Raw genomic sequence first — 27,583 nt, forward strand, 5'->3', positions numbered from 1 at the left:
CTTAAAGCCACTCTAATCTGAAAAAGGGTGACTGCAAAGTGAGCCATTTGCCTAAAGCAACTTCTTTCCTCAGGGTGATATTCTCAATGGCACAAAACCCCAGAAATAATGACTAGTCTTAAAAAAAAAAAAAAAAAAACACTAAAAAAAAGCCAAGTTTGGCTGCAAATCCCCTCAAGCAGCTCCACCTGACTCACCGCAAAGCAAGGGAAAAGATGGCAGTTAAGGAACCTTTGGACAGGGAAGGTCTGGATCTTGCCAAGCCATTAGTTAGCAAAATCTGGAATGAAAAAGAGAAATCAAAATATAAAAACCTTGTAGTACTCAGAAAAACAAAATACTATTACTCCTGAAAGTCATTAAGTTTATTTAATGCAGAGAATAAGAACATCAGAGCAGCCTAAAATCCAGTTCATACAAGTTATTTGGCAGAACTAGAAGGACTTCAGGTTAATAATGGCACAAGAGAGATACTGCAATGAAATCAGACACTCCGCAGGACTTATTTCCCTAGAACCTGTGCTCACAGGCTTTAAAAATTAACAGACAAGGCTCAGAGTTTGGTAATGTAATTCTTATTTAAAAGATTCATTATATCAGTTCCTTTTCCCAGCAGAGCAGCAAACAAACCCAACCAATATAATGTGGCAGGTGCAAAGTTTGTCAAAATTATGTAGGACTTGTCCTTGTCCATCTCATGATGGGGTGATTAAGCAGGATTTAGGTTCAGCAGCAGTGACAGAAGGGGAAGGGTGGATTTGGTCTCACTCTACTTGAGAAATTTTTGCTTTGCTTGAGAAAAATATAATCATGCACAAATCACTGGCAGCTCATCCCTGAGACCCCAACACAGACCCAAAGAGCTCCTCAGGAGAGGGGGACAGGCAGGGCTGGGGCTGGTTGGGGTGAAGTTGGGACTGTGGCAGCTCAGACTGACCTGCAGCACGGAGTAGAAGCCCTTCTGGTTCAGGTGGCCCATGATGTTGGCACAGATGTGGTTCATGGCAGGTCTCAGGGTCTCACCTTTGGGTTAAAGCACTCGTGTCACTCCCACAGCACCACAGCCCCACTCTGGCTCCCCCACACAAAGGTTTGTCACTGCCCAAAGTCCTTGTCCTTCTACACAAACCCATCATTCTGTCAGCATTTTACACTGTATTGTTTAGGCTCTAAGAGTCTCATTTCCTCTCACTACTTATCTGCCTTTCCTACATCTATTTCCTACAAAACCCCAAAGTTAAGAGCACATTCCCTTACCCTCTGAACACTTACTGTGTGAGGGTTGCTGGAATATTATAAAAATGCTGTAACAACTGTTGGTGTCCTAAGGGAAACAGTCTAATCCCAAAGGGAAGAGTCTAATCCCAAGGGAATCCTTAATCTGGGCAAACACAGGAGCAGAATGAATCTTTGTGGCAACCAAGGTGCAGAAACAGAACCCCAGAAGGGTTTGGGTTGGAAAGAATGTTAAGGATCATCCCATCCCAAACCCCTGCAAAGGGCAGGGACACCTCCCACTATGCCAGGTTGCTCCAAACCCTCTCCAACCTGGCCTTGGACATTTCCAGGGATGGAGCAGCCACAGCTTCTCTGGAACTTGTGGCAGAGCATTCAGTAAATTTTAACACCAAGTCCCAAATCAGTGAGATTTGGATGCACCAACCTTTTCCCCGGAGGATCTTCCAGGTGGAAGTGTCTGTGAAGGTGACCAGCATTGTGAGGTGCAAGTTCACCAGTCTGGAGTCCTGCAGGATGTCAGGCTGGGATAACAAACAGCAGAGTTAACAAATCCACTGAGCCTTGTGCCCCCTGCCAAATGCAGGGAGAGAAAACACAGGAATAGTCCTCACCTTGAGCTGCTTGAGGAATTCACAGCAAAACCACAGGATGTCTTTGATCTGTTTGATCCAGAGGAGGGTGAGGTCCTTGGAGAGTGCCAGTGACACGTACCACACCTGAGCAAGGGGGGATGGACAGAGGGATCAGGGCTTGTGCTACTGCTGGGCAGAGTTTGGGAACTGAACCCAGCAGTGGGACCAAGATGCTCCTCTCCCCAAATTCTCACATCACCCACGCCAGAAACCAAGTGTCCTTTAACTCCCGTGGCTGCACAGAGTAAAAATATCCCAGGAATACTAAAGGACTTTCCACAGTGGAATTCCCACAGTGCTCAAGGGTTTCTGAAATCTAAAAATTACATATTAGCAAAGTAAATCCCCACACAGAGAGTTAAAAATGACCACCAAGCCCTCCCCACTCCAAAGCAAACCCCCCCTGCTGACCTTGGGCTCGTTCTCCACATCCATGCTGTTCAGGATACAACGGCACAGCTTCTCAAACCTCTGGGAAAATCCAAAGGTGGGATTAGTTCTAACTACAGGAAGTGCTGTTCTGGAAAAGCACAAGAACAGTTCAGCAAAGGGAGGAAGATCTCTCTGTCTCAAATTAGCAAATGTTCCCAGCACATTCCCTACAAGAATCCTCATGGCTCCTTCCCTGGGAGCACACACATCCTGCTGCTGCTGTGCAGAATTCCTTCCTTGGGAACACAGGGGTTTTTTTTGGGTGCTGTACCAACAGAAAACTGCATCTGAGCACAGATTTCCATGGGACAGAGATTAACAAAATCCCTCACTGCTGCTGCCATTGGAACACAGCTTTCCATTCTGCAGCTGGTTTCCTTCCAGTCAGCCCTCACAGCTTCCTGGGATCATCATTTCAGGGCTTCACTCTGAACCCACAAGTTCAGGGAATGGTGAGAAAAGCTGCTGGGGTACAAACAGCCTTCCCTGTGCCAGCACAGATCTCTGGCAGCTGTCCCAATGTACCTGCCTGGGGAACTGGGGTGTGCCAAAATCCTCAGGCACTGCTCAGCTCCTGCAGCTAGCACAGTCACCAGAAAAAACATCCATTAAAGGATGTCCCAAATACAAAACCACTGCTGAAAAATTCAAGGTTTCTCCCATCTCAATCCTACAGGCATATCCCTTCAGGAAGGGCCAGAAGCCAGAGAGAAACTTGCTGAAGGCAAAATATATTGCAAGAACCTCCAAGATCACTGAGTAAAGAATTAAACATATTTAACCTGTCCCCAAAAGCACAGCAGGATGTGAGGGCAGTGTCCTCACCTCCTTGTCCTCCTTGGGATTGAACACAAACAGCAGCTTCCTGGCAATCCTGAACACAGACAGGGCACTTCTTTTACTTGAGCCACATTCATTTGTCCCAAAGAAATCCTCCACCTCTCTCCTAGCAAAGAGGGAAAAACGAGGAGTTAAAAAGCAATCACAGAGCAAAGAATTCATTCCCTGAAGAGCCCCACATGGAAGATGGAGAGAGACTTTTTACAAAGGAAAAAGGGGAATGGACTCAAACTGACACAGGACAGGGTTAGATGGGATACTGGGAAGAAATCCTTCCCTGTGAGGATGGAAGAAGCTGTTGCTGCCTCATCCCTGGAAATGCCCAAGGCCAGGTTGGCGAAAAGTGATGAGGGTTTTGGAATGAGATGAGCTTTAAAGTCCCTTCCAAGCCAAGATGTTGCATGATCCCATGAGTCCCACACACCTGATCTCCCTCTGTAGGTGGCATCGACACAGAAACCTCCTGACCAGAGCCTGGAGCTGCACTGCAGCTCTCTCCCTCTCCTTCAGCTCCCGCCGCTCCTCCCGCGCCTGCCGGGCCTTGTCCAGGAACTGGGCCCTGGAGGATTGGCTGGCACTGAACATGGCTGGAGCCTCAGGGAGCAAAGGATCCTCACAGCAAACAGCCTGGAAAACCAGAGCAGAGTGGAAAAAACACTCATAGAAGGGCAGTTCTTGGCTCCGTGCAGAGGAGGCGAGAATCCGACAGCGGAGGGAAAGTGGGCTAAAAAAAAAATGAAAAAAAAACCCCAGTGACTGTCACGGGGCTGCAGCAGGGACACAAAAACACTGGCAGGGAATCCTTCCAGCACAGCCCACAGCCTGCTGCTGGCTGGGAGATTTTAAGTGGAAAAATAAACAAATCAGTGGTGTTGACACTGTGCTCCACCTCCCCTCTCCAGCATCTGCTCCTTCCTTGGTAACAGATAAGAACAACTCCCGGGCAGGGGCAGGAGGCAAAGGGCACAAGGGACAGCGATTTACTGCCTTTCAGCAGATAAAACACCCAGAGCTTTATAAATAGCAACAAAGCACTCACCTGAGGGGTCACTTATTCAAGGGAAGCGTGTGATGCTCATTTACACGCACACATCGAGAGACTTCGGGCAGCTCCTGCATGGACAAGCACATTCCCTGCGGCTGATTTGGGGACTTAAGACTTTCCCTCCGCAATTCCGAGTCCTTCGGAGCCCATTTACCTCTGGCTGCAGCCGCAAGGAAAACGGTAAGTGGGAGGAGAAGCAGCACCACAGGCAGCTGAGGGGGGTGCGGAGCAGGGACAACCCCGTGTGTGACAGCACGAGAAGGACAAAGCCACCCAGGTGCCACCCCCGGGCAGCCACCCACAGAGGTGCGCTGCGGCTCGCAGGAGTCGCCCACAGCAGCCACAGAGCCCCCTCAGCCCCTCCGGCAGCCGCGCATCCCTCCCGTTCCCACCGCAGCCTCCCCGGGCCCGCACTGCGCTCACCCCGCCGCGCCTCCCCCCGCAGCCCCCCGGCGCTCACCCTCGTCCCGGCGGGCACCGGGCCGGGCCTCACAACCCCGGAACCCCCCGGGAACCCCCCGGGAACCCCCCGGTCCCTCCCGGCTCCGCCGCCAGGCCGCGGCCGCAGCCCCCTCCTCGCACCGTGTCCGCGCTGCCCGTCCGGCCGCCAACCCGCCCCGCCGCTGCCGTTCCGCCGGGCCGCTCACCGGCTGGGCGCAGGGGGAGCGGCCCGCCCTGCGTCCCGCTGGGACCGGGGAGGCCGGGCCGGGCCGGGCCGAGCCGGGCCGAGCCCGTGAGGCGGCGGCGGCGCGGCGCGGGCCCGCCGGGCCATCGGACGGGTTTGGGGGCGCACCGGGCGGCGCCGGAAGGCGGGAGCGGCGGAAGTTCCGCGCCCGGCGCTGCCGCTCGCTCGCTCCGCGGGGCTCGGCCCGTTCATGGTGAGGGGAGAAGGCGGCTCGGGGCCGCGAGGGCGGGGAGGCGCTCTGGTGCTCGCGGGGGAGGAGGGGATGGAGGGGCGGATGGGGGACGGCGGGTGTGAGGGGGTGCGGGCCTCAGCACGGGGGAGGTGATGGGGGGTCCCCTCGGTGGGGCGGGGGGCTTTGGGGCATGGGAAGGGGGCTGAGAGAGGCCGGGGGTTGCGGGTTGCCGTCCTGCCCGCTGCCCTGGGAGGGGTCGGGCTGAGGGTTTTGGGGGTCCGGCCGCCGAGAGCGGTGCGGGTGTTGAGGAGCGGCAGTGCCCAGGGGCGGCATGGAGAGAGGGGTCCCGGGGGGAGTCTGAGCCCCGGTCCGGTGTGGGGAGGGCAGCGCTGCGATTCGGGGTCGTGATGGGATCGATCCCCCTCTGGAACCCCGCGCCCGTTCCTGCCCCAGCTCGGTACCGGAGGGAGCGGGAACGTGAGCTGAGGTTGCTGCCTGTGCATCCCGGAGATGATGGGATCGTCTCCAGGCCACCCCTGCCCCTCCTGCTCCCTCTCCTGTGCCACACAGCTCCGGCTCCTTGGGGAGTTTCACGGCGGTGAAGCAAAAATCCTTCGGTTCGGCTCATCGCGGAGCCCTGGGAGCTGGAGGAGCAGGGATGGAGGGGGTGAATTATCCCACCTTTCCCATCCTGAGGGAAAACAACCGCGAAGGCTCCTAGAGATTAAGGATTTAGCGGCTCTGGGGGCATTTGTGGTGCTGAGCCTCCGTGTGCCTGTGCCCGTGTGACCTCGGTGACAGGAATGTGGCTGGAGGCTGCTGTGTCCGGCTGGATTTTGGTGCTCTGAGCAGTGTGGGAGGGCAGGGAAGAGCAGGAAAGCTCATGTGTGCTCTCCGTGTTTGCTCTAAGAGAAAAAGACTTGAAAACCTGTAGATTTTCTGCATTTTAGCACTTGGGAATCTGTTGATTTCTGCATTTGGACTCACAGGAATCATCTGCTCCACTTGTGTGTGTTGGGAATTGCCCAATTCCATCCCAGATTCTTGATGGAGTAAGAGCTTTAAGCTGTGGAGTTGTGTGAGAAATGAAAGCAGTTGTTGTGGGAAAGCTTGGCTTTGCAGTGCAAAACCCGGTTTAGCAATCCTAGGTGTTTTTTTTTTTGGTTTTTTTTTCCCTGGGGAAAAAAACAGGGACTGTGCCCACCAATGTCCTTCAGTTCCTGAGAGTGAAACATTGAAAACACTTGAGAACTTCACACAGAGCCACAGGAGGAGCCGAGGTGTGAAACACCCGGTGGGAGCAGGGATGTCACACTGCCAGGGTGGCAATTGCTCCTTTGAGCTGGGAATTCCTTCCCTGAAGTGGAAAGTCCTTCCTTGAACTGGGAAGTCTTCCTTGAATTGGGAAGTCCTTCCTTGAGCTGGGAGCTGCTCCCTTAAGCTGGGAAGTCCTCCCTTGAGCTAGGAACTGCACTCTTGAAGTGGGAGCTGCTCCCTTGAACTGGGAATTGCACTCTTGAACTGGGAAGTCCTTCCTTGAACTGGGAAGTCCTCCCTTGAGCTGGGAGCTGCTCCCTTGAGCTGGGAATTCCTTCCTTGAGCTGGGAGCTGCTCCCTTGAGCTGGGAGCTGCACTCTTGAAGTGGGAACTCCTTCCTTGAACTGAGACCTCCTTCCTTGACTGGGAGTTGCACTCTTGAAGTGGGAACTCCTTCCTTGAGCTGGGCATCCCCTTCCTTGCAGGAAGAGATGTCGGGAGAGAGCGTGGTGAGCTCAGCAGTGCCGGCGGCCACGACACGCACGACGTCCTTCAAGGGGAGCAGCCCCAGCTCCAAGTACGTGAAGCTGAATGTGGGAGGGGCCCTGTACTACACCACCATGCAGACCCTGACCAAGCAGGACACCATGCTCAAGGCCATGTTCAGCGGGCGCATGGAAGTGCTCACGGACAGCGAAGGTGAGGATCGGGACCTTCCTGGCGTCCTTCCTGGCCAGGGAAAGTCACTGCGGTCGTGGGAAGGTCACAGGACCTTCTGTTTGAAGGGTTGGAAGGATGGAGGAGCTCTCCTACAAGGGAGGGTTGGGATTGTTCAGCCTGGACAAAAGGCAGGTTTGGGGTGACCTAATTGTGGCTTTCCAGTGCCTGAAGGAGCTACAAGAACCACAGAGGGAGGATATTTATAAAGCCCTGGAGTGGCAGGACCAGAGAATAGGTTTGGATGAGATATTGGGAAGGAATCTTTCCCTGTGAGGGTGGGGAGGCCCTGGCACAGGGTGCCCAGAGAAGCTGTGGCTGTCCCTGGATCCCTGGAAATGTCCAGGACCAGGTTGAATGGGGCTTGGAGCAGCTTGGGATAGTGGGAGGTGTCCCTGCCCATGGCAAGGAGTGGACTTGGACTAAATAATCTTCAAGATTCCTCCCAACCCAAACCCTGCTGTTGTTCCGTGATTCCATGATTGTACAGCTGGGAAAAATGTGGAACAAAAGACAAAGATGATCTGAGTGGTTGCCTGAACAGAAGGACACCAAGAAGTGCCAGAGCTCCTGTCAGGCCCTGGTGACACCTGGAGCATCTTTTCCTTTCAGAATACTGACACTAAAGCTCTGGAGTCCATGGAAAAAGGCGTGGATAGTGATTAGGAATCCTTGAGCTGGGACTTGTGTGTCTTCTTGGAAGCTCAGAATGCCATTCCCTCTTGTCTCCTTGCTTATAAATAAAATATAAAACATACTCTGAACATAGGTATAAACGAGTTAAAAGCTGATTTTTTTTTAAATAAAACAATTATCTCGTGGGACTGTTGACAGCTGATTTCCCTAAAATAGAACCAGTTGCAAAATTTTCAGAAAATTTGGAATTTTATCTCTGCATTCCCACATTGTGGATGTGCCAGAGTTTAATTAGAAGCTCAGCTTTATTTTCACTCTGATGTTTTACCCATAACAATATTTAAAGACCTTTGTCTTTAACAACAGCCTCTGCAAAGCTGAGCCTGGAGGTTCAAACACCTCCCTTGGGATTAGTTAATTACTATTTGAAAAATTTTGTTTGAATTTGCTGAAAATAGAGAAAATACAGTACAGGGTTGGACTGAGTTTTGAATGCTTTAAAATAGTCTGTTTAGAGGTTTATGATAAGCTTACCTGAGATAAAAGGAAGTGAACTTGAAGGAAAAAATGTAAAAATACAACCTGATTAGCTGAATATTCCTGGTTTAGCCAGAAGTCTTTATATTTAAGCTGGGGAAAACAAAGCTGTATTGTTCCAGGTGTAATCCCAGGCCAGGATAAAGCAGGAATGTGGATGCTGTGATTTGGGGCTCTGGACCAAAGGGTCTCTGGGATGCTTATCCTGGGTACAGACCATGGAGGTTGCATTAAAAAAGTCACTCTGTGGGTCAAATTTGGAAAAAAAGTCAAATGGGAATCAACACTGGGTCAAATTTGGGAAAACCCCTTTCATGTGGGAATGAACACCTTGACTGGGAACACTGGAGGAGTGGAAATGTTGTGAACATTCTCCCTTTGCTAAACTTGGGGTGGATCTTCATGTCCCTCCCTGAAGCTGCTTCGCTGAATTTGGTAATTCCAGACTTCCTGTGGTTGGAAATGGATTGGAAATTCCAAATTCATTTTGGAAAGTCACCCTGGCATGATCCCAGTGTCCTGGGCAGGTGTAGGAGGGTTGGGACATCTCATGGCCAGGGTTCAGAGGCTCTGGAAGTGCAGGTGCTGTTTGCACCCCAAATCTGAGGGTAACTGGAGTTTCTCCCACTAAAATCCCAAGTTTGTTTTGCTGTGGCTCCCACATTGTGTGTGTGGGATTGTTCCATGGAACCAGTTTGTGTTTTAAGAGGAATTTGATACTTCCTGTATGTTGTAACACAGACACTCCCATTGCAGCAGTTCTTGCTTTATCTCCCCTTGCCTGGAAACTGGGACAATAGCACTGGGCCTGCTAAAGGAAACACTTTTTATCTGGAATTCTTCAAAATCCTCCTAATTGGTCACACCCAAAACCTGGCACCAAATGAGATGTTTCTTAGGAAAAGAAGCCAGGCTTGGGGAGCAACTGGAAGGAGTTGGGTTTAACCAGTCTGGAATTTGGCACATGGGGTCCTGCTCTGTGTCTGGGATTCAGATCCCAGCTCCTCCTCCCAGCTGAACAATTCCAACCTGCTGCTCCTCAGGCTGGAGGAGAAAAGTCTGGGCTTCTCTGGCTGTGGGTGGCAGATGATTGTTTTCAGCTTACAAATCATTGATTAACTGTAGCAAATCAGTATATTTGGAACATTTTCTTTGGATGGTAATGAGCAGTGAGAAGGATATGAGTTTTCCAGGTGCATCCACCTGTTTAAAGTTCTCTTTTTTTCCTGACTCCCTGCTGCTGTTGATGGGGAAGCTGTTCCTGGTCCAGCTGCTGATAAGAGAGTGGAGCCTCAGGCAGTGTCCAATGTCAGGCTCCTGTTTCACCTGCCAGGGCTTGGTTGGAATATAGCTGGTTTTAGCTGGAATGTTTGGATCCTGTCCCTGAGAATTCCTGTAAGACAAAGATGAATTTCTGAAGGTGTGATGTGTCCATGGACAAAGGCAGTGAGGGGAGGGGTTCTGCCCCCGTGCCCAGCTGAGACCCCACCTGCAGAGCTGCCCCAGCCCCGGGACCCAGCACAGGAGAGAGTCCAGAGGAATCACCAGGATGATCAAAGGGATGGAGCAGCTCTGCTGGGAGGAAAGTCTGGGATTGTTCAGCCTGGAGAAGGGAAGGCTCTGGAGTGGCCTAAGTGTGGCTTCCAGGGCCTGAAGGAGCTGACAAAAAGATGGGGAATGACTATTTGCAAGGGTCTGGAGTGACAGGACAAGTGAGGATGGCTTCAAATTGCCAGAGGGCAGGAGTAGATGGGATATTGGGAAGAAATCCACCCTGTGAGGGTGGTGAGAGGCTGGGATGGAATTCCCAGAGAAGCTGTGGCTGTCCCATCCCTGGAAGCGTCCAAGGCCAGGTTGGACAGGACTCAGAGCAGCCTGGGATAGTGGAAGGTAGCTGCCCATGGCCGGGGGTTGGAACTGGATAAACTTTAGGTTCCCTTCCAACTCAAACCATTCCATGATTCCATACAGCTCATGGATTCCATGTCCTTGTTCCTAAATGGATCACAGGATGTTTTTGGAACACTGCAATTAAAAAATAACTCTGAAAGACTTCAGCCCACTTGTTGGCTTTGCTGTGGCCGAGTGGCACCGGGGTCACTTTCCTGTGACTCATCTCCTTTGGGCTGTTTGGGGAAAGCAGAAGGGTTTTTAAAGCTCTTCTAATGGTCACTCTGATTTTGCAACACTACTGGAAGTGTTTTCTCATCCCCACATGAAAATGAGCAACTCTGCTTCAGTTTCACCATCTGTACAGATTAAGTTGCTGCAGATTTTTGCAGCCTACAAGGAATCACAGAGGAGTTGGAGATGGTAATTCTGCTCTCAACTGGCCCTTTACTTTCCTGTGTGCTCCAGTGAGCTTGGGAAGTATATGCATTTGTGGAATATGGCTTGTGCTTCCTCTTTATCAGAGAATCCCAGAATGGTTTGGGTCAGAAAGGACTTTAAAGCTCACCTTGTTCCACCCCTACCATGGGCAGACACACCTTCCACTAAATCTCCCACTAAAATGGGATTTCTCGCTTTCCACACTGCCAAATGGGCTTTTTTCTGCTCTAGCTGGATTAGCCATTAGTCTGGATCAGTCCTTTGTTCCATCATTTCTTTCTCTAGTTGTTTTTCCAGCCTGTAAAATCACACTTGGAGCACACTTTGTGTTGTCTGTGGACAGCAGGAATGAGGGAGCTGGGAAGCCTGGAGTGAGCTGCTGCAGAATGTCTCGTTTTCCCTCAGAAAAGGCCATGTTCCCTTTCCAGATTGAACCAAATGTTCAGACTTTTCCTCGTAATTCCATTCATGCAGAGCACACAGGGGCTGATTTAACCTACTTTCCTTATTTGTCCAAAATATGACTCCTTCCCCACAAGCGTTTCCTCGCTGCATTCCTGAGCCTCAGCCTGTGAGAGTGGCCATCTGTTCACTCAGGGAAACTCCAGCCTCAGCACTGCCTGACTTTTCCAGGCTCCAGCCTGATCCCAGCAGCGAGAGGTGAAGTGTGGATGCTGCACCCACAGCTTTGGTTTGTAGCTCTTTTCTTCCCTGGAGGAGAGAAGGCTCCAGGGAGACCTTGGAGCACTTTGCAGTGCCTAAAGGGGCTCCAGGAGAGCTGGAAGAGGGACTTTGGACAAGGACATGGAGAGACAAGACAAGAGGGAATGGCTTCCCACTGTCAGAGGCAGGGTTAGATGGGATATTGAGAAGAAGCTATTCCATGTGAGAGTGCTGAGGCCCTGGCACAGGGTCCCCAGAGAGGCTGTGGCTGTTCCATCCATGGAAATGCCCAAGGCCAGGTGGGCAGGGGTTTGGAGCAACCTGGGATAGTGGGAGGTGTCCCTGCCCATGGTAGGGGTGGGACTGGATGGGCTTTAAGTTCCCTTCCAACCCAAACCATTCCATGATTCTCCTCCCACCATGATCCTAAGCTCCAGCTTAGGAGGTGCTGCGCTCTCTGCTCACATTCCCCGTTCCATCCTCACACGCCCAGTTCCATCATGTCCTTCACCAGTTTGCTCTGCCAATGCCTTTTGCCACATTCATCTCAGCTTGTCCTTACTGTGGCCTTCCTTGTCCCCAGGCTGGATCCTGATTGACCGCTGTGGGAAGCACTTTGGGACAATCCTGAACTACCTGCGGGACGGGGCCGTGCCGCTCCCGGAGAGCCGCCGGGAGATCGAGGAGCTGCTGGCCGAGGCCAAGTACTACCTGGTGCAGGGGCTGGTGGATGAATGCCAGGCAGCCCTGCAGGTGGGCACGGGGCTCAGGGGCAGCTGGGGGTGGGCAGCAGCATCTGGGCAGAGCAGGATTTTCTCCTGGTCTTCATGTGTTGGTTTTGGAGGCTTGGGTGGAAATGGGAATTGTTCGTGTTGCCATCTGCTGGAGTCTGGTCACATCTAGGAAAACCAGCTTCTTCCCAGAGCTGCTGGGAGTCCTGTTGTGTTATTTATTATGTTCTGAGGTTCCCATCTTGGGTTGATGCCACTGTCACTGATGTCCTGTCTGAGAGAAGCCTCATTCCAGATCCTGCTGTTTAACTGGGCACAGGACATTCAGTGGTGGAGAGCAGGAATAGACACCTCAGGTACTCCCAGAAGAATGGTGCCAGGCCAGCTACAGCCCAGAAATTACCACAGGGACAGACTGGACATTGCTTCCTTAGCAGAGATCGTTCCCATAAAATGTGGGTGTGCTCTGGGATCTGTTGTCACTCAGCTGCTGTTTGGTTCTTGCTCCCACAGAACAAGGACGCGTACGAGCCCTTCTGCAAGGTCCCGGTGATCACCTCTTCCAAGGAGGAGCAGAAGCTGATTGCAACCTCCAACAAGGTGAGAGAGACTGGGATGTGCCACAGGGAGAGCTGGGGGTGCCCAGCCTAGAGAGAAGAAGGCTTTGGGGAGACCCCAGAGCTTCTTCCAGTGTCTAAAGGGGCTCCAAGAGAGCTGGAGTGCTGGACAAGGGATGGAGTGACAGGATAAGGGTGATGCCTTTAAGCTGAAGGGCAGGGTTAGCTGGGATTAGGAAAAAAATTCTTCCCTGTGAGGGTGGTGAGGCCCTGTCTCAGGTTGCCCAGAGAAGCTGTGGCTGCCCTGAATCCCTGGAAATGTCCAAGGCCAGGTTGGACAGGGCTTGAAGCAACCTGGGATGGAATAAAGTGTCCCTGCAGATAGCACAATCTGATAAGACAAAGGGAAGATAAGAATAGATGAGAATCCAGTCCCAGAAGGGATCAGGAGGGATTGCAGTCCCATTGCCAACCTATGCATCACAGGTTTGCAGCAACAGCAGTAACAACATTGAAATCCCACTGGGAATTTGTCATTGCAGCTTTTCCGTGGGGCCTTGGGCTGAGCTGAGGTTCCAGCTCTGGCTGTGCTCCCTGGAACTCATCTGTGCTTTATTTCTTACAGCCAGCAGTGAAGCTGCTCTATAACAGAAGCAACAACAAATATTCCTACACCAGGTAAGTGACTTCAGCTGGAAGGGTTGGAAGTTTTTCATAGACTAAAATCCACTATAAAAGTTTCCTTTTTCTTCCTCCAGCCCCGATGACAGATTGGTGTTGGCAGGCATTCCATTTTTTCCCAATTAATTTCAAACTGTAGTCAGGAGGGAGTCTGCTGCCATCCATGGAAGGCTGAGCCTGTGCTATTTCTGTGCCAGAGGAGTTCCTCTAATCCTTAGGTGCAGCTGGCAGAGACTCCTGGCCAAGTGCTATCTGCATTCCCATGGACTGCAGTGTGGTAGTTAAACACAGGGAGCTCAGTGAGTGGTGAAATCATCAAACTGGGGGCCTTGTCCTCTTTCCCTTATTCCCTTATAAGTTTCATGACATAACAGTGCCCATCCAGGGTGCTGAGCTCAGGAATGGTTTGATTTGGCTGGTAGGACTTTGCACCTGGGTGAAATGGCCTTAGACAGTTGTTCACAGGGTTGTTGCTGTTGTATTGGTGCTGCTTCAGGTTATCCTGCCTGTAGTGTTGAAATAATAAGAATTAATTTATTTGGTTTGCCCCATCCCTGGAAGTGTCCAAGGCCAGGTTGGATGGGGCTTGGAGCAACCTGAGCTAGTGGAAGGTGTCCCTGCTCATGTCACAGGGGGGCACTGGATGGGCTTTAAGGTCCCTCCAACCCAAACCATGCTGGGATTCTGTGGCACAGGAGTCTGGGCTCTCAGGGCTGTCAGTGCTCGCTGCTCCCACTCTTTCCATGTGCTCTGTAAATTCCTGCTGCTGCCTCCATTCCCACAGCAACTCCGATGATAACATGCTGAAGAACATCGAGCTCTTTGACAAGCTGTCCCTGAGGTTCAACGGGAGGGTGCTGTTCATCAAGGATGTCATTGGGGATGAGATCTGCTGCTGGTCCTTCTACGGGCAGGGCCGCAAGATCGCCGAGGTCTGCTGCACCTCCATCGTTTATGCCACCGAGAAGAAACAGACCAAGGTACAGGAAAACTGGGAATGCTCCAGCCTGGCACCCTGACAGCTGAGCAGGCTGGCACTTTGTCATTGTTCAGCGCTTCCGGAGGATAATCAGTGCATTGAGAGTGGGGCAGCAGCTGGAGCTCATCCTGGGGGCAGTTGGGATATTCCAGAAAGCCCTGTGGTATTCCGTAATGCATTGTGGTATCCATAATGTTCAGTCCAGCACTATTTTCAGACAAATTTGTGCATTTAACTACATTTGGGGTTGGGAGTTACAAGTAGATGACCTAGGGATGGAACTAAATTGTCTTTAAGGTGCCTCCTAACCCAAACCATTCCCTGGCTCTACATCCCCATGTAATGAGGGATCCAGCAATGGAATACCTTCCCTGTATTCTTCCCTTTCTCAGGAGAGATCTGCCTGGTTCTGGCAAAAACCCAACTTGTTGGACTGAAAAGCTGGAAGCAAAAAGTAGAAAGGAGTAGAAAGGACTGTGCCTGAAAGGATTTCTGTGCCTGGGGTTCAGTTAACACTGGATGTCAGGAATCTTAACCACTCACTGCCTGCACTGAGTGACCTTCTCTTCCCTGCCTGCCAGGTGGAGTTCCCAGAAGCCCGAATTTACGAGGAGACCCTGAACATTCTTCTGTACGAATCCCAGGATGGGAGGGGGCCGGACAATGCCCTCCTGGAAGCCACAGGAGGGGCTGCAGGGCGCTCCCACCACCTGGAGGAGGACGAGGAGCGGGAGCGCATCGAGCGCGTGCGGAGGATCCACATCAAGCGCCCGGATGACAGGGCCCACCTGCACCAGTGAGCCTGGGGACCCCCACAGCTCTGGGCAAGGGGCTGCCCTGCAGCAGGATCAGGCAGTGCAACTCCTGTCCAGCACAGTCTGTAAATTGGGATTTGTAACAAACTCTAGGTTATTTGGGGTATTTAAATGCGGTAGTTGTAGGGCGAGGGTCAATGAGGTTACTGGGCAGCCTGGAAAGGCCTGTTGAGCAGCTGGAGAAATGCCCAGAATTTTTAGCACTCTTGTCGTTGCTGTTTTGTGCTGGAGAGAAGGAGGATGGCTTCCTGTGGCTTTGGTAATGATCCTGCACTTTAAAACCAAATCAACAAACAAAAGGTCAGCCAGCCACCCTCCTTCCCTCCAGGTACTCCCTGACCCTCCTGGGCTGGGGGGGGAAGGCAGGGACCTGGACCCAGGGCTGCTGCACAGCTCCCTGGCTCCTGGGAGAGAGCTTGGGGGTGTCTTGGGTGACTCCCCAAAGAAAAATGGCACAGGCTGATGAGATTCCTGGAGTTCTGGGGGCAGAGGGATTCCTCAGAGCAGTGGGAGGGAGCAGGGGCTGCTCCCTCAGGTTCCCCGCAGCTCTCAGGATCTGTTCCTCCAAGGGTTCAGTGGAGCTTCTGCAGCGCTGAGCTGGGGACACCCATCCCTGTTTTATCCCTACAGTTCAAGGTTAAAATTCCTCCCAAAGGAGGAGAATCAGGAGCAAATTGTCCATGGTTGCTTTCCCTAAGAGTGGTGTTGGTACTGGTCAGTGCTTAGAGCTTCTGCCTGAGCCTGGATCTCAGCTGGGGAGTTGGTTTCCAGCAGCTCCCAGGTACCAGGAGTCACAGCAGGTTCAGTCCCCCCATGTTGGGGGGTGCTGGTGGGGGGCAGCAGCCCTGGTTCCCTTCTGGAGCTGATCCAGGAGAGTTGCCTTGCTCTGAGTGAGGGGAAACAGAAGCAGGCAGTGACCCAGAGGCAGATATTCCCTGTTTGACTTCATCCTGAGGCTGTTCCACATCCTCCCAGCCATGGCAGCTGTGTGTGGAAGGGCAGAGCATGGAGAAGGGCACTGCACTGTGGTTTTCTACGAGTGCTTTTCTCTTGTCAATGAATATTTTATCTACCTCCTTGTCTCTTGTTGCCTGCTGTGGAGTCAAGTGACAGCAGTGGTGGGAGGTGGGGTGTCATTCCATAGGGCTGGCAGCAGAGCTACAGCTGTGACAGTTCAGGTCACCAGTCCTGGGAGGCAGAGAAACCTGAGGTAGGAAGTGTTAAACTTGTACTGCAGCAGCACCCGTGGGTGACACCAGAGCACTCTGCCCTGGGCTAGAGTTTCTTTTGACCCTTTCTCTGGAATATTTAGCCCTGGCTTTAATAGCCATGCTCTGTGTTCCTGCTCCTGCCTCAGGGCTGCTAAGGACATGGGAACAGTGTAAAAACCAAAGGTGCTGCAGCAGCACCAGCCACGTTCTTCTGTTCCACAGAGCTCCTTGGTAGAGGCTGAAACACACCAGGAAGTGGCTGTACAGTTTTGGATCATCAATTAAAGCTCAAAGATTTCCAATTTAATCTGAGGCCATTTTTCTAGTAACCAAAGACTTCTCCACGTTGCAGGCAGCTGCTGGCTGTGGCAGGTGGGGTTGTTGTACCTGTCTCCTCTTTCTCCTGCAGCTCTTGATTGTTCACTGAGAGCTCCACAGTCTCCTTGGGGTTCAGCAGCTTCAGCTCTGTCCTGACACCTCAGGGCTTCCAGTTTTTTACTTAAACCTGTTTGCAGCACCCTGTAGGGCTGGAGCAGTGCAGAGGGGGAAGGAGCCAGTGCCTCTCCCCTCAGGGCTGGGATGAGCTGAGGGTGAGCCAGAAAAGTCCTGGATTGCTGTTTCTCCAGCACTGTGTACTTTGACACTTGCTGGTGATGGCTGGGCTGTTTCTGGGCATCTCAGCATCTGGAGCAGCCCTGCTGCCCTTGGGGGTGGAGCTGTGTCTCAGCAGAGGGTGACCAGGGACCAGTCCTGCAGCAAACCCTGCTCCTTCCAGCTGGGAGCTGCACTCCAGCAGGCTCCAACACAGCTCAGCTGTGCTGACCTGCAGACCCCAGACCAAATCCAGTCCTGTGGAGCAGCTTCAGCCCCAGAAGGTGACAGCAGTACTAAGCACCTGACAGGTCACAGCTACGTGATTAACTTTTTTGTAAATAGATCCTTAACTGGCTTCAGGCTTTTCCCTTTCAGGTTATGCAAACTAAGTTCTTAAAAACCAGGGGAGGGCTGTTTTTAATCTTTGTACAGTGCTTTGTACAGCTGTTGGTTTAGCAAAGTCACTCCAGGAGGGTTAAAAGTTTCAATTTCAGTTTTGTTACTGCATTTGTGGGCAGACTCTGCCTTAACTCACTCCTGAGCTCACCCTCGGGGTGCTGGAGTGCTGCAGCCAAGCTGTGCTGTCCTGGGGCCTGTCCTTTACCTGCTGCCCCTGTCCTTGCTCTGGCACACCCTGGCCATGCCCTTGCACAAATGCTCTCAGCCCTGAGCCTCGTTACCCTAAGTGGTTTTACTCTGAGCTCTCAGGTGCAGCTGGGGCTCAGAGCAGGTGTCCTGGGCACAAGCAGCTCTTCAGATTATCCTTCCCTGCCTCCCATGCCAGGGAGAGCAGAGCTGGCTGCTTCCATCCTCCAGCACCAGCAGTGACAGCACAGCCCAGGGGAGCTGAGGAAAGTCCCCTGGGGAAGGGATTTTGTCCCCTCCCAGCTCCTGACATGGGTGGGGCTGCACGAGGAGGGGACAGGGACCAGCCCTGGTGCCCCCTTCCCACCTCTCTCCCTGTAGCACCAAAGCAGCTGCTCCTGCATTTCCCCAAGGCAGGTTGGGATCCCCTGAGCAGCACCTGGGCAAGGCTCCAAGCTCCCACCCTACCTTAGAGCAAAGCATAGGTAGAACCTTTCAGTCTTCATGGAATTGTTTCATGGACAACAGCAAATTCCTGTTCTGTACAATCATTCCCACCCGTCCAGACTTCTGCACAGAACAAGCTTCAGCTGGATTTCAGTGTATGGTTGATGTTTGCAATATGTACTTTTGTTTTTGTTTTTTTTTTTTAATATAACACAATAAATTAGAAGATATTTCATATTTACATCTGTGTCACTTTATTACTTGCTTGGAGCTCGATGGCCTCATGGGCTGTGTGGCTGGAGGAACTTTTGGGATGAAATATCAGATCTCCATCCTAATTAATGTCAGTTTGACCTCCCAGCCCTCCCTGGGGGAGTGGCCCCAGCTGTTGGGATTCTCTCTGGTCAGTTTGCCTTGAGAAAAGTTGGGTTTAGACCTGGGTTAACACTGCTCTGCACTTCTTGCAGTGCTCCTGAGTAGTGATTCAAAGTATAGCTAGAGAAGCCTTTTGGCTTCTGTCCTAATCCTTCCTGATCTCTCAGAGGTAGAGATTTTACCTTGGAATTTTGGGGATTAATGTCCCTGTGACCATGTAACAAGCATCTCCTTCTGGGAATGTTACAGCAACATCAGGGATTTTATTTATCTATAGTTGAATAGTTTTAAGCTATAAAAAAAGAAAAATAAAAGAGCCTAAAAGATGCAAACAAACTCTCAAATCACAGCAGCCCTATGGCATCAGAGATTCCAGGGGAGATGTGAGGGCTGGTCTCATCCTGCAGGCTCCTTTCTGTTCCCAGCCAAGGGAACAGGGACTGGTTCTCATCAAGATTTTCTCGGGGTTGACACCTGGGAGGAGAAGAGGAAGGAGCCATTAAATCAGGAATCCTCAAGGTGCTGGGAAGAGAGGTGATGGTGGAGTTTCTATTTGCCCATTGGTACATAGAGACAATTCCCTCCATCTTGTCTGCAGGATAGAGAACTCCACATGGAATTCTTCCTTGGAGCTTCAGCTCCTCAGAGGACCTGCTTGGGTGACAAGAAGTGCCTTCCCTCCATATCCCAACACATTTCAGACATAACTTGGTTGAGGGAGGCAACAAGAGGTGGAAAACATCCCCTGAGGCTTCATTTTGCTGGTGCACATTGAGGTTTGGTCAGACTCAATTCTCTAAGTGCCCACCCCAGGAGCCAGCCTTGCTCCCCCATCCCTGGGCCAATTCCTGCACAATCCCTGGAGCTGCAGCTCCCAGCCCTGTCGTGGATCACCTCATGCAGGTGACACTGACCGGGTGGTCACCTCCTGCTCTGGGAGGGGTCTCAGTCCCTCCTGGGCTCCCAGGAAGGTGGAGATCCAAAGGAGGAAGCACCAGGTGCCTCCCTGGGCTCAGCTGAGGCCTTACCACTGTGAGCTGCCCAGTTTTGTCCTTGAAGACCTGAGGCTCTGGCCCCACGGTGAACACCATGGTCCCCTCCTTCCCGGAGCCGACGCGGAACCGGAGGCTGGAAGCACAGAATGCCCCTGGAGAGCTCTCCCCACAAGAGGCTTTACTCTAAAACCCCTTTATTTCTGTTCCCTGGGCAAATCTCGTTAGAGGAGCAGATCAGAGCCTCCAGCTTAGGTGAATTTCCTAAACAATTGCATTATCCCAGTGAGCCCAAGGGGTTGATGAAGGGAACGAGGCTGCCCAGCCTGGACTTTTGAGTGTTCCTGGCGCAATTAAGCACTGGAAGCTAAGCAGATCTGACCTGGAGGAAAGCACTGAGCACACCAAATCTAATTAGAGCTGAAATGCAAAGGCCAGGCTGAAAAGCTGGAGCAGAAGTGCAGGTTTCACCTGCCAGCTCCAATTCCCAGAGAGGTTGGAGACATGGACTGCATCCACCTGCCAGGAGCTCGGGGCTGGGACTGGGAGGAATCACATTTTGGGCCTCCTCAATCCTTCTGGGAGAGGAGCATTCGTCCTGAGGTGACCCACAGTTTCCCAGCTGGCTTTCCTGAAGCTAATGGGATCCCCTGTGGTACCACTGAAGCCATGACCTCATGCCCAGGTCACATCAGAAAACTGGGGGAAAAAAAGTGTGTTTAAAGTACAATCACCTAGAAATAAGTTGGGTTTAGACAGGTGAGGCATGGGCAGCTGTCAGAGCACAGCAGCAGTCCTAGCAAGGTACAAGGACTCATTAGCCTGGGAAAAAGGTTGGAATTCTTTTTAATACATTCTCCCTGTGCCTCTGGAAGTCACAAAACCAGAGATGCTGCTGCACCAGACCTGCCCAGCTTTGGGCACTGTCTGCTGGGGATGGATGTCAACAGTCTTGACCTAGTCCAGGCCTAAAAGGTTCTCCCATAAAATTGAGCCTGTCCAGTGCTACCCATCCACTTTCCTGCTTTCCTTACCTTCCCTTCACCACTTTAACGAGGCTTTGCTTGTTGGCCAATATGCAGAGCTTGGTCACTGTCTCAAAGATGTGCTCACACTGCAGTATCACATCTCCCTGGAAACAAAAAAAGAGGGATAAAGTCACCTGGCATCACCCCAGCACGTGATGATGCAGAGAAACTCCTTTGGGATGCCAGAGCAGTGACTACCAAACAGAAGTGACCAATTTAAACACCCTCTCCAGGGATTATTTAGGATTTATTTGGTTTAAAAAGAGGCAGAAGCATGTCCAGAGAAGGGGATGGAAATGGAAAGGGTATGGAGAATCAGCCACGGCAGGAGGGGCTAAGGGAGCTCAGTCTGGAGAAAAGGAGGCTCAGGGGGAATCTTCTCATTCTCCACCACTCCCTGGCAGGTTGGGATTCCAAGTGAAAGTTTTCGTGTTGAGACAGCGAGGATGTAAAGGCCTGGCTGATTACACACTGAACAAACGTCAGGAATTGTGACATTCCAGGAGTTTACAGGATGGTATTGGAAGCATCAGCCCCATGACCTCACTTGAGCCACCATCCCAATTTCCTACCTTCTGCTTGTTGTCCTCAGGAACGTGAATGACCACGATCCCATCGCTCAGGTTACTGGTGGAGATCCCTTCAAAAGAAACCCAAAATTAGAGGGAAACCTACCAAACCCAGCTCCACACCACCCTCAGCTCCTTCCCCCAGGAGAAGCAACCCCAGCCCCATGTGGTTACAGGGGAAATCACATTCCTGAAGGTGGGCTCTGTCCTTCCTAAGAATGAAGAATATTCCCATTCTTAGAGCCAAACACACAAAGTTCCTACTTTGATTAATTAATCTGAATTTTCAAAATATCTTTTGAAGGTCCCTTTATGTCACCCTTTGTCCACAGCACAATTCCAGCAATGGTGATTTAAACCCCTGCAGGAGCTGTTTGCCCCAAACTTTTCCCTGGTTTTAGGCACAGAAGAGGGGGAATGATCCATTCTACCCCTGAACTGTAGTTCCAACAGTGCCAGGATTAAAAAATGTCCACAAACCAGAGCAGGAAAAGTTTGGGTTATTTTTTCTCCCTTCTGTGTCAGTAGAAAGTGATGTCCTCCTGCATTTAAACATTTCAAGGATCTCATAAAATCATCCTTCAAGGCTTTGCCCAGCCTCCAGGCAAAGAGGGACAGAGCATTCAAATATCTTTGCAAGACAAAGTCTCAGAATGCCATCCCTCCTAAAGGATGCCTGGCAGGACAGGAAACCCCACAACAACTCATAGAATCATCATGGAATGGTTTGGGTTGGAAGGAACTTTTAGGATCATCCCGTTCCACCTGTCCCACTGGTCCAGGTTGTTCCTAGTCCCATCCTGCCTTGGAAGATGACTCCCACTGGTACCTTTCAGTGTGGAATACTCGATTTTCTGTTTGATCTTGGCCATCTCCACCACGTAGGCCGAGCTCTGGGTCAGCACCAGGAGCCGCTCCCGCGCCTTGAACCCGTTCCTGTCATATTTTATCACGGGGGTCACATACTGAAAACAACGAGTTGGAATCAGCATTTCCACTACTGCAAGCTCCTGCTCCAGGGGTTTGGATCTTCCTGACTGGAAGCAGCTCAGAGAGGAGCAGTTCTGCCCGTGGAGCTGCAGGTCCCAGCTCACAGGGATCTGGATTCCCTACACTGGGAAATTCAGGAGGCAGAACCCTGGGAATGATGGGGCCCCTGTGCCCTCTATGCCATAACCATGGGGAATGCAGGGACACTCCAGCTCTGCTCCTGCCCTGGAAAGGGCTAGGAATGTTCTTTAAGTTTTCATTAAAAGGGATCTTAAATAAATTATAATTAGGTGTATTTTGAGATTTTTCTCTAATTTAAAAGCAAGGAAATGGCGGCTCTGTTGCTCTTCATCCGTCCCTGTGAGAGCAACCAGCTCCAGGACTCCAGTGAAGGTAATTCCAAGAGTTCTGTCCTTCCCTTACCTTGATGATCTCTGCACGGATCAGCTGCAGCACTTTGGGGTTTAGGTCATTCTCTTCTGAGGAGCAAACCAGAAAGAGAAACTGGGTGTGGGTGCCAGAGCCACAGTCCCAGACAGACACTCCCCACCCCCAAGCAAACTCCAGAGAGCTGGTTTAGCTGTTGTCATTCCAACTGGCTTTTTCCCTTTGGAATGCTTCCTTCCAAACTGAGGGTGGTCATCTCCAGCTGCTCCCAAACCCATTTTGGTGACTTTTCCTGCCTGACAAGTAAATTCACACCGGGAGTTTCTGCCTGTTCTTGAGTGTGCTGTTGGTTCAGACCCTGGTCCATTCCACCCCACAAGGAATTCTGCTCAGGTTTATGGTTTTCTGTCCCAGAGGAATCGCAGTACCCCCAGTCTGAGAACAATCCAGCAGTGATGTCACGTCACCCGATGTGACAGGGAGGCACTCCAATGGCAGGTGATGCTGCCTCTGCCAGGAGGGAATTCCTCTTGGAAAAGAGTCTGTTTGGTCAGGCAGGAATTTACAGAGCCAGGGCTTTGCTGAACTCACTCAGGCGGGTCTCCAGGAAGGGCTGGCTGAGGCTCTCCAGGTACCCCTCCTTCTTCCCACTGAACACGGCGCTGGTCACCACCTTCTGCTGCAGCTGTGGGAGAAGGAACAGCCTTTACCCTCAGAATTCCACCACTGGGAACACCAGCAGAGACAATGCAAACACTGCTACTCCACAGCATCCTTCTGCTCACACCCTGCCCACCTGACTCGTGGAATCTTAGAATTGTGCTGCTTTTCTTCTGGCAGCATTGGGTTATTCTGATGTTACCCCAAATTAGGGGGAAGCAGGGAAAATCCTACCGATTTTTTTTATATTTATGGATATTTTCCAATTATATAGAGAGCAGATTTCATGCCATAAATTAAGCCCCACCTGTCTGCTCTCTCCATTACAAGGGACACTGGAGGAAATCCCTGGCTCCAGAAGTTTGCTCTCCTATGAGGAGAAGTTTGCTCTTATCCTGAGGGAGCAGTAGGATCAGAAGGTGCTGCCTGTGTCCCAGGTGATCCTTAGGGATCACACCTGTTTGAACTCCCACATTTGCATCCCAGGGGTTGGTTACCTGCACTTTCCTCTCGGCAGTGAGCCCTCGGCAGTATTTCCTCACCAGGTTCCTCATGCAGATTTTCTGGAGCATCTCAGATGTCTGCATTAAAAAGCCAGGAAAAAATAAAGTAGGGAAGTTGTTCAAGCAGCTCTGCCTGTGCCATGAGCCTAGAACCCCGTGGGATTAATTTTGTCTTTATTAGGGCTTGTGAGTTCACTCTTCTGTCAGTGCATTTTCCCTTTTTATTGCTTAAACCAACAGGGAGCTTCCTCACTTCTTTTTGAAAGACCAACCACTGTGCTATTCCTCCCATTCCCACCCAAACACAGCAGATTTTGGGGTTTTCCAAAGGCTCTGAGCAGAGGATGAGCCAGCAGCAGATGATTTTAACCCACCCAGAATGTGCACACACTTGGCCACCAAACAGGGGCCACTTCCACCTCTCCCAAAGCCTCCAGAACCCCTCACCTCTTCCAGGATGGAGGGAGGCTGGAGCCAGCTCTTGTCCAAGACATTTTTTGGGAGGTGGTCTCGGAGCTTCATCAGGTAGTGGTACTGTGAAAGCCTCACAAAATCCCTGTTCTCCGGGCAAAGGGGTTTCTTCCGATTGATGAAGCCATTTATGAACCTACAGAAAATATCCCATGACCTCCAGAAATCTATTGAAATGAGGGGAGGGACAGGGCTAAGGGTGATCCTTAGTGTTAGCACTGAGGGTCAGCCATGGAAATCTCAAGCTTTAAAATATTCTAAATATTAAGTGGTGTTTGCCAAAGTTCTGTTGGCCAAACCGCAGCGCTTGGAGCTCAGAAGGAATCAACTCAGGAGCTGAGTTTAGGGGAGTGGAGAGGGAGATGAAGAGAATGGAGGGGCATGAAAAAAACGATGAGGAAATTCTTCCCTGTGATGATGGTGAGACCCTGGCACAGGTTCCCAGAGAAGCTATGGTTGTGTCTGGATCTCTGGAAGTGTCCAAGGCCAGGTTGGACAGGGCTTGGAGCAACCTGGGATAGTGGAAGGTGTCCCCAAGGCAGGGGGTGGGACTGGATGGGCTTGAAGATCCCTTCCAACCCAAACCATTCTGGGATTCTGTGGCTGGGCAGTATGGTTGGGACAGTTACTTCCTGATGGTCTGCACTGCCCACGTCCTCTTCTTGGCCGCCCTCCGTGCCAGGGCTCCTCTCCAGCAGGCCTCCAGCTTGATTGCTGCAAGAGGGAATCAGTGCTGGGCCTTGGCCTCCACATCCACCCAGCAGAAGTTAAAACTGGTTATTTTGCAGCTCTAAAAACCAGCTGGTGGGAACAGCAAGTTTTCTTCTCTGTGGTGGATCAAGTTCCACCTGTGCTGTGGGGCTCAGCATCAAGGCCAGGCCTTGTTCCTGCTCTGCCTCCTGCTGTCCCTGCCCACAAAGATGCTCTGAGCCTGCACTTTACCTCAGCCTGCTGTGACAAGAGGGTTTTTTCCCCCAGGTACCCCAGAATGTCCCCAGTGTGTGACAGAAGGCGCTGCTGCTGCTCAGAGCCGCTCCCACAGCTGAGGCCAAGAGCTGTGAGGGTCCAAACAGAACTAAAGCCACCTCTGGAAAAGCTCTGGGAATGCTCTGGTTGCAGCTGCCACCTCCTCTGACCCAAACAGCACCAAGTTCTGCCCACAGCACCACAGATTTCACAGAATCACAGAATGATGAGGTTGGAAGAGACCTCTAAGATCATCAAGTCCAACCTGTGCCCTAACACCACAACTAGACTATAGCACCAAGTGCCAAGTCCAGCCTTTTTTTAAACATATCCAGAGATGGTGATTCCATCACCTCCCTAGGAAGACAATTCCAGTATTTTATTATTCTTTAAGTGAAATTTTTTTTTCCTAATATCCAACCTAAACCTTCCCTGACGTAGCTGAGGCTGTGTCCTCTTGTTCTGTCAGTGCTGCAGGTGGAAGAGATCGACCCCACCTGTCCTACAACCTCCCTTCAGGAGCTGTAGAGAGCAATAATGTCACCTCTATTTGGGATTTGGGACCTCCCAAGGCTCCAGCCCCTGTGGAAAGCCCAGCCCTAAGAGAATCCCCCATTGCAGAGCCTGTACCTGCTTTCCTCTTCTTCTGGTACGCTCTTTTCCCGAGGAATCCTTTATATTTGGCCTGGAGTCTTGAAACTGGAAAGAAGGCAGAGACATCACTGGCACCTGCAGGGTCAGGGTGGTGAGGAGCTGAGTTCCTGCCCTCCATGGCCCAGGGGACAGAGGGACCACAACGGGACCAGAAGCAGCCCCTGAAGGTACCATGCCCTTCAGTTGTGCTTTTCAAGGAACAGGAACCCCAAGGATGAGACAGAAGAGATCCCAGTCCCAAGGGAAAGGCTCTTGGTGCACCTGGGCATGGGCAGGGAGGTATTCATAGGACTGAGGAGCTCCAAAGTCACATATCCATGACCCAAGCCTGGAGCAACTTTTCTGAGTTTTCCATGGATTCTGAGAGCTATGCAGACCAGGGCTGGGAGAGACCTTAAAGCCCATCCCACCCCATGCCGTGGGCTGGGACACCTTCCACCATCCCAGGTTGCTCCAAGCCCCACCCAAAGCAGAGCCACAGGAAGGTCCCAGACCAAGGGAACTGGATCCTTACTCAGCAGGTGCTTTCTGTACTCAAAGGCATCTTCTGTGGCAAACAGGGTCTTTGGGAAACGGATGAATATTTTGGTTCTGAAAAAGAGACCAGGAGCAGGTTATCCATGGTGAGCCATCCTTCCTGAGCAGGCTCAGAGTCCCCCAGACAGCTGTAATGCCACCCAAACTAAGCGGCCTTGGGTTGCCCAGGGAAGCAGGAGAAGCTGGAGCCCTAACCCAAAGATGGAAGAAATGAGCTTGGATTCAAGCTCCCATGGAAACAGGTAAAAATAATGAGGAAATTTGTGCATCTGGGGTTTTATCTCTCTCCCTGCTCCTGTCACAGACAGGACAGAGGATCCAGGACAGCAAACACTGAGCAGCCAGAGCAAAGAATTTACCTTCCTAATTTGTACTCCTCAGGCTTGTAACCAATGTGTTTGATGAGTCTCTCCACACCCTCTGCTGCTGGCCCATGCCAGTGTGGCCAGGTAGCTGGACAGAGACTTTTATACCTGAAACATCAGCAGGACATCAATGCAAACGACCTAAAATTTGAGGAGACCCTTCCTGAATCTACCCCTGAAATTCCCTCTGCTTTACTCAAGGCAGAAGACGCCAACCCAGACCAAAATGATGTGGACAGGACACAGGCAAGGCGTATTTTTTGAAGCAGAAGGGGTTCTGCTGACAGGTGTCACTGCTGGGGCTGGAGTTTTGCTTGCTCTGCAGCCCTCAGGAGGGCAGGAGTGGTGTCACTGCTGAGGCAGGATGGGAATGAAGAAGAAGTATTTAGTATTACAGAAGGCTGTAATACTAAAATACTATTTATTCCAAATACACTGCTCTTTTATACAGAGCTTTGTAAGGATCAAATCCATTGGTTCTAAAGTGAAAACAACGTACACCATTGGTGTACAGTGCTTGACACACAGTGCTAGAACTTAACTATAAACAATGTGAACAATCAAGAATTATTTACATTCTCTCCAGCTCTTTCTGAGGCGTCTGCCTGGCTAGTAAACTCTCAGTTTCTTTCTTTGGCTGAATGTGAGTCCCACAGAGTGGCTGGCCAGCAGCAGCTGCCTCACCTTTGCAGGAAGAGCTCGTACTTGCGCCGGTACGCGAAGCCGGCCCGCCTCACCCGCAGGTGCTCCATCAGCCCCAGGTACTTCACCTGGTGTCGGATCAGGAAATCATCGAACTTCCCTGCAGCAAGAGCACACCTGCACTGGTCAGCTCTGTCTGGGAAAGCTCACCCACGTGCCCATGAGTTGGGGGACATCAGGAAAGAATCAAATCCCCAGTTACCCACGGGGACAAATTTGCTGCCAGCTTAACCAAGCTGCTTAAACACAAACACATATCCACAACACACACACACTGCACCCTGCCCCAAAGAAATCCCTCTGTCCATTCTTGCACTCTGCAGAGCCCTCAGCCCCAGCCTCACCAGGCTCCTTGTTCTCATTGGGTTTGATGCAGCGGATGTACGAGGGCTCCTTGGACATCAGGATCTCAATCAGACTCGTCAGACTGTTCTTGAACTGGGTTGCAACCTAAGACAGCATCAAAAGGATCTCCTGAGCTCTGGAACTCTTCCCTGCAGGAAGGGGAATCGATTCCCTGCATCCAGCTTAAGCCTGGAAGCAAAAGCTGATGGTGCATTGGTAGCCTGGAGTTTTTGGAGCAGGGTCAGCTGTGCCA

At 51.4% G+C, this 27,583-nt stretch overlaps 3 protein-coding genes across 4 annotated transcripts in view; 1 reads left to right on the forward strand and 2 right to left on the reverse strand.

Annotated features, from left to right (window-relative positions):
- The window catches only part of UBE3B (ubiquitin protein ligase E3B), a 20,163-nt gene extending 15,841 nt beyond the window's left edge, over positions 1-4,322 (reverse strand). Inside the window, exons 1-8 of the mRNA XM_021544687.4 lie at positions 4,183-4,322; positions 3,568-3,770; positions 3,129-3,249; positions 2,283-2,342; positions 1,851-1,955; positions 1,664-1,760; positions 938-1,023; positions 198-280 (exon numbers count right to left, since the gene is read on the reverse strand). Of these exons, the coding sequence (XP_021400362.2) occupies positions 198-280; positions 938-1,023; positions 1,664-1,760; positions 1,851-1,955; positions 2,283-2,342; positions 3,129-3,249; positions 3,568-3,728 (713 nt within the window). The 5' untranslated portion in view covers positions 3,729-3,770; positions 4,183-4,322. The remainder of the gene's footprint in view (positions 1-197; positions 281-937; positions 1,024-1,663; positions 1,761-1,850; positions 1,956-2,282; positions 2,343-3,128; positions 3,250-3,567; positions 3,771-4,182) is intronic.
- KCTD10 (potassium channel tetramerization domain containing 10) lies at positions 4,227-18,023 on the forward strand. Of its 2 annotated transcripts, none has more exons than XM_021544689.4 (7): positions 4,227-4,368; positions 6,788-7,001; positions 11,770-11,939; positions 12,431-12,517; positions 13,100-13,152; positions 13,940-14,135; positions 14,716-18,023. In XM_021544689.4, the coding sequence occupies exons 2-7, from the start codon at positions 6,794-6,796 to the stop codon at positions 14,932-14,934; spliced, it is 933 nt and encodes a 310-aa protein (XP_021400364.2). In that variant the 5' UTR covers positions 4,227-4,368; positions 6,788-6,793; the 3' UTR covers positions 14,935-18,023. The 2 variants fall into 2 exon arrangements, with proteins under 2 accessions (XP_021400364.2, XP_021400363.2); XM_021544688.4 differs by lacking the exon at positions 4,227-4,368 and adding an exon at positions 4,996-5,066.
- MYO1H (myosin IH) overlaps positions 6,824-27,583 on the reverse strand; it is a 44,874-nt gene continuing 24,114 nt past the window's right edge. The window contains exons 18-32 of the mRNA XM_021544588.4: positions 27,330-27,435; positions 26,968-27,085; positions 26,278-26,391; positions 25,896-25,972; positions 25,358-25,426; positions 24,391-24,475; positions 23,738-23,897; positions 23,285-23,368; positions 22,719-22,812; positions 22,164-22,219; positions 21,580-21,715; positions 20,754-20,821; positions 20,188-20,285; positions 19,190-19,289; positions 6,824-18,635 (exon numbers count right to left, since the gene is read on the reverse strand). Of these exons, the coding sequence (XP_021400263.4) occupies positions 18,612-18,635; positions 19,190-19,289; positions 20,188-20,285; positions 20,754-20,821; positions 21,580-21,715; positions 22,164-22,219; positions 22,719-22,812; positions 23,285-23,368; positions 23,738-23,897; positions 24,391-24,475; positions 25,358-25,426; positions 25,896-25,972; positions 26,278-26,391; positions 26,968-27,085; positions 27,330-27,435 (1,389 nt within the window). The 3' untranslated portion in view covers positions 6,824-18,611. The remainder of the gene's footprint in view (positions 18,636-19,189; positions 19,290-20,187; positions 20,286-20,753; positions 20,822-21,579; positions 21,716-22,163; positions 22,220-22,718; positions 22,813-23,284; positions 23,369-23,737; positions 23,898-24,390; positions 24,476-25,357; positions 25,427-25,895; positions 25,973-26,277; positions 26,392-26,967; positions 27,086-27,329; positions 27,436-27,583) is intronic.

Source organism: Lonchura striata, chromosome 15 (assembly GCF_050655825.1).
Source record: "Lonchura striata isolate lonStrDom1 chromosome 15, ASM5065582v1, whole genome shotgun sequence".
NCBI classification, from domain to species: Eukaryota; Metazoa; Chordata; class Aves; order Passeriformes; family Estrildidae; genus Lonchura; species Lonchura striata.

Excerpts from the sequence above, each read along its gene's own strand:
- KCTD10 (XM_021544688.4), top strand. Across the intron at positions 13,153-13,939 it reads AACAAATATTCCTACACCAG|CAACTCCGATGATAACATGC; the intron begins GTAAGTGACTTC and ends CCATTCCCACAG. Across the intron at positions 14,136-14,715 it reads CCGAGAAGAAACAGACCAAG|GTGGAGTTCCCAGAAGCCCG; the intron begins GTACAGGAAAAC and ends CCTGCCTGCCAG.